Raw genomic sequence first — 5000 nt, 5'->3', positions numbered from 1 at the left:
TAGAACCATGTCCAAAAGTGTGGTCATCAGGTTAATGACAGTGTCATTAGTGTCCAGGGATCCCTTTACAGAGTGGGATTCTTTCCCAGCTGTGAAGGGAAGCAAGATGAAAATCCCGTCACCAAGTGGCAGCGCTATGTTGGTCTTTCCTCCCTGCAAGAGAAGGAAAGATGATGCCAGAACAAAAACTGTTGAATAATAACTGGGAAGCTTATTACTTAATTGTCTAAATGTTGATTATTATATCATGTTTGGTACAATTGTACAGTGAAAATAAGAAAATATTTTACAACTAACAATGGTGCTTCACTAAAATTTTAAAGATTATCCAAACAAATGGGTATTTGATCAAAGAATGCATATAAAAACCCACTCTGACAAACTGAAGACACAGAGTTCACTTTGGACATTATTTACACCCTGCTGAACAAAGTAAGAGCCAATGAACAATAATGGAATACCATCCACAAATATGATAGCAGAAAGTTAAAAATAACAATTATGGATGAAATCAACTGGAAACTTTGCTTTACACAGGGTTTACTTGTATTGCTGGCAAGGCTGGCTCACAGTCAGCAATTACTATTATTTTACTCAATTTTCGTTATTGTATTTGCTTCCTCCCAGCTATGCTATTGGAAAGAATGTTTTGGATTTTCTATTTCTATTGAAATGTGGGGTATCAGGGGACTTGTACGGTTGTATGATAATTGATGAAATGAATGGATTGACTTCTCTAATTTTAGTGTCTTCTTTCTTTATTTTTTTCAATCAACAGTAGATTTATAGAATCCACAACAGTCTTCGATGCATAGTTCCAGGAGGGACAATCATTCTTCACTGAGGGACACTGTGCATAGTGTGACCAATTCTGCTCTGTAGCTGGCAGACACTCAGTGTGCCTGTCTAAGGATCCCAGGACAGAGAAGATTAGTGTGACTCACTTTTTACACTGGTAACCCCCTGGTTGACACAATACATTGAATCACTTGCTTGGCTTACACACTGGAGAGGGAGTACTATAGCAGCCATGACCCACAAAATGCAGTCAGTGCACACTCCACACACTACCCAGGTGGATCATGCTATATCCAATAGGTACCTTATTATTGGTCACCACAAGCATATCTTGAAACTTGCAACTGATTCCTGACTGGTCAGCACCAGATATCTTGTAGCACTCTCCTTGGACCACTTCAGCAAGCTCACCTAGTTCTTGATTCCTAAATACTCCCAGCCTACTTAAGTATGGGAAATTTGTCTGTCCACATTGAGCAGCCACCAAGTGAGGACAATCACTGTTCTTCACATACTGGGGAACCTCCCTGGCTTCCTGCACAACTTGCCCAGAACTACCACTTCACCTCCAGCTTCCAGCCATCACAGTGGAAACTCATAATCCACACAAATACTCCCAAAGAGTACATAGTAGAACTCCATCTACTATTCCACATTAGGTCAGGTCAATCTATGTCCAACAGTTGATACCCAATTACCTGATTGACCAGTCACCAGACACCCTATATTACCTTCTCTCTACCACCCCCCACCCTTGACCAGTTACCTCAACCCTGTTACAGTTACCCTCTCCACCCCACCCCCTGCCCTAGACCTATTCCCTCTACCCTACCAGAATTGCCCTTTCCTCCCCACCCTCTGCCCTAGACCTTTTCCCTCAACCCTACTATAATCACCTCCTCTCCACTATAACCCTCTACCCTCCCATTCAGCCTCTGCAGTACCTTCTCAACAACATGATTACATTCAAAGCAATGGTAAATAGCAGCATTTGGTAAAGGCCTCTGGTGTCTGGGTTAACCCCAATGATCTGAATGACAAAAAAAAAGAGGCTTGAGGAGCAGGTGACATGAACATGCCAGCATGGAAAAAATTGGCTGAGGACCAGATGGTGGGAATGACTCACCACACATTTTTTCCATCAATCATTGAGTTGAATGAGCCATGACTGGAAGAGCACCAGCTCTAGGGAGGATGTCATTTCCATGCTCAGGATCCTACTCCTAACGACTGTGATGAATGACAGGTTTTATCAGAGAAAAATAAATATTTAAAAAAATATGACCAAAGTAACAATGTTTCTTATTGTTAGTTTTATTGCACTGAGGTATGTACTACCTAAACAGATGACAAGAAGACTATGCAAGGGAAACAGTTAATTACAATCTGGATACAGCATTATCAAATAATAAATATAGACTTTGGAAATTGACATAAAAGCTAAAAACCTTTATACGGAAAAAGAGATACGTGTTTGTATGTGTCCGACCTACAAGCCACAGCCATGAAAGTGGCCATTTAAGCGAGCCTAATGCCACATGTTGGCAGCAAACCATCCAGATCTAAGGTGTTAATATAAGCCAACACCTGGCATCTGGTACGGTGCTAAACTATCATCACATACAGATACCCATGGTCTTTAGGTTAGGCTAATAAACTAAAACAGTGAACTTGGCATAAAAGTACATGCCACCCCCAGCCACAGTTGGTTAACTGTTACTTGTAGATTTATATTTAAGAAATTAATGTTGATGTAAAGAGATAGAATCATGAAATATATCCATTGTTACACAGGAAAAAATAAGTTATCAATTACAATAACTGAATTTGAGGAAGAAATAATGATTGAGGTTGCTAATTCTGAATGTGCATGTAGAGACAAAATGTCAGCGATTTAGATTTTTGGTAATAGTTTAAATGTTTAAAGTTTAAATGTGTGAGAGTGTGCACATACATATGCTGTACTGAAAGATGTCATGAACTTTTTTCCAAACTTTCAGTTGTTGCTGCATGGTGCATGAAGTATATTGACACTAGTATATGATGTATACATTGTGATGATACATTAATTTTTATATGTATTTGATTTAAAATGTAAGGTAATATTGGTGGTATATTAATTTCCACAATTTGTAGGTTTGATTATTTCAGAATAAAAAAGAAATAGATATATATTTTATATAAAGTGCATAAATCAAAGTATTTTATTTAGGAAGAATTAATATGTGATGTTTTCTCAAATGGAAAGTGCAATTTCATGTGCACTTTTTAGGTTGTTTCCTCCTTTTCTTTATATCCATATACACAAATACAGGATTGAATGGCAGTGTTTGAATTAATGGGATCCCCTTCTTTAGCTCTGAATTTCAAGTACTAAATATTACTGGAGAACATTGTGCTATGCTTCAACTTTTGATTATAATACTACATTACTGTCTTTGTAGGGATTATGTTTTATGTTTTGTTCAGGTCATGTATATGAGTTTTGTGCATCAAAGAATTATTCTCCTCAGTATCATTGCACAGTAAAGTAAATTTTTCCAAGTGTCAGGTGTCTTGACATAGTGATAATATGGAGAGTTGCTGCTGGTCATTCCAAAATTTATTTAAATTTTCTTATAGCTCTGGAGATCAAGAAGCATTGCATTCAGCAATATTGCAGTTTTGTTATAGTACAGTGCAGTAACTATGCATTTCTTTGTTACATATAGTTGTGCTGATTTTTTAGTTTACAAAAGTTGATGTGTGTGTGTGTGTGGTTGTGTTTTAAGTATATTTTATCTGAGACTTTATTCAAGTATTTTTTACTTTAAAGACTTAAACCTTGTTAGGAGTTTTTTCTTTCTCTTTTTAAAGAAAAGTAATCTTTTGTATTAGTGATTCTCTGTGTGAATGAATATGTATTTGTGTATGTATGTGTTTGAAAAAACACATTTACTTACATATTTCTAGGAAATAAGAAATATAGGTTCAGCAACATTATTAAGGGTTGTACACAGTGATTTTTTAAAAATTTATGCTATTGATGTGTTTGATAAAGAAAAAACTTGATAGATAATTTTCATAATGCTAATACTAACAAAAATTGATAAATGTTGACTTTTTCAGCCTGGACTCAGGATGTCCCTGCCACCCAATTACCGGCAGGTGGCCATGATGGGGACCACCCCTGCTCCTGGACCCACTCGTAAGTTTACATGTTCTGGTTGGAAATGTTCCTCCTTAAGACTTAAGAAGTCTCCCTTAACAAGGAGAATTTAAGTTGCTAAAGAAATATTTATTAGTTCAAATGCTCTATGTATACATATCTATATATGTATATTTGGTCAGTAAGATTACAACTGATATGAGTTGTGATAGAGTTGATGTATATCAGAAGTACCTAGGTAGTTCACAAAGTAAGAGAGTTGATAGTTGCCTCACTCTGATAACAAATATAGTAATGGAAAACCCTGTACAGTGGTTTAAGATTTGTTTCTCTGTTGATGTTGATTCAAGAATCGAATAAGCAAGTTGTAAATCAAGACAGATGTTAACTATAAGAACTAGAGATGGAAAATCTTTGAGGATTAATGTTTTGGGAAGTTGTGGTATAGCTTCCAACAAATTTCCATAAGCCAGTTGATAAAGAGAGTTATATTAAGAACTGAACAAAATGTTAAAGAAAAAATTTACTATACATGTGTATTACTCAGATAATCATGCATTACCAGTATCACTAATGTGCATGCAATAATGCATTTCATAGCATAAATCCTTGCATCAATCATGTGCACTTGGAAGCTAATTATATTGTTCTAAAGAGTGCGCTTCATTGAAAGGTATTAGCTCTTCATCCTAATCACTTCTTAACCCATTACCACAAGGAATGGTTTGCACATGCCATGCCTAGTAATCATAAAATCATCGATATTAACACAGCCATTAAGAAAATATAGTATTTAGTCTTTTATTGTTTTATAAAATATCTCTGCATGTAGATTGTTCCATAAACGCTTAGCCACCAAAGAGTCAATTAGTAGACCACTTGACCTGATTTTGCCTTTCCTTGACTTTTAGAGATCTTAAAAATTTACATGATGTCGTCAATATCAATACTGTTATTTTTGACATTATTAATAGCTATTTAAGATAATAAAAAATGTTACCAAAAATGTTACCAAAAAGCAAGGAAAAGTGTAAACAGGGGAAATTGGAAGTGC

At 35.9% G+C, this 5000-nt stretch overlaps 1 protein-coding gene across 34 annotated transcripts in view; it reads left to right on the top strand.

Moving 5' to 3' along the window:
• Window positions 1-5000, top strand: part of Bap111 (Brahma associated protein 111kD) — a 58295-nt gene that overhangs the window by 11346 nt on the left and 41949 nt on the right. For 30 of the 34 annotated variants that reach the window (XM_070132937.1, XM_070132871.1, XM_070132905.1 and 27 more), the window contains one exon: window positions 3907-3985. In XM_070132937.1, the coding sequence (XP_069989038.1) occupies window positions 3919-3985 (67 nt within the window). In that variant the 5' untranslated portion in view covers window positions 3907-3918. Of the gene's footprint in view, window positions 1-3906; window positions 3987-5000 lie in introns of all 34 variants that reach the window. The other 4 variants (XM_070132929.1, XM_070132933.1, XM_070132858.1 and 1 more) reach the window with 1 other exon arrangement.

Source organism: Penaeus vannamei, chromosome 2, assembly GCF_042767895.1.
Source record: "Penaeus vannamei isolate JL-2024 chromosome 2, ASM4276789v1, whole genome shotgun sequence".
NCBI classification, from domain to species: Eukaryota; Metazoa; Arthropoda; class Malacostraca; order Decapoda; family Penaeidae; genus Penaeus; species Penaeus vannamei.
Note: the sequence above shows the minus strand (reverse complement) of the source record. Positions and strands in the feature narration are given on the sequence as shown.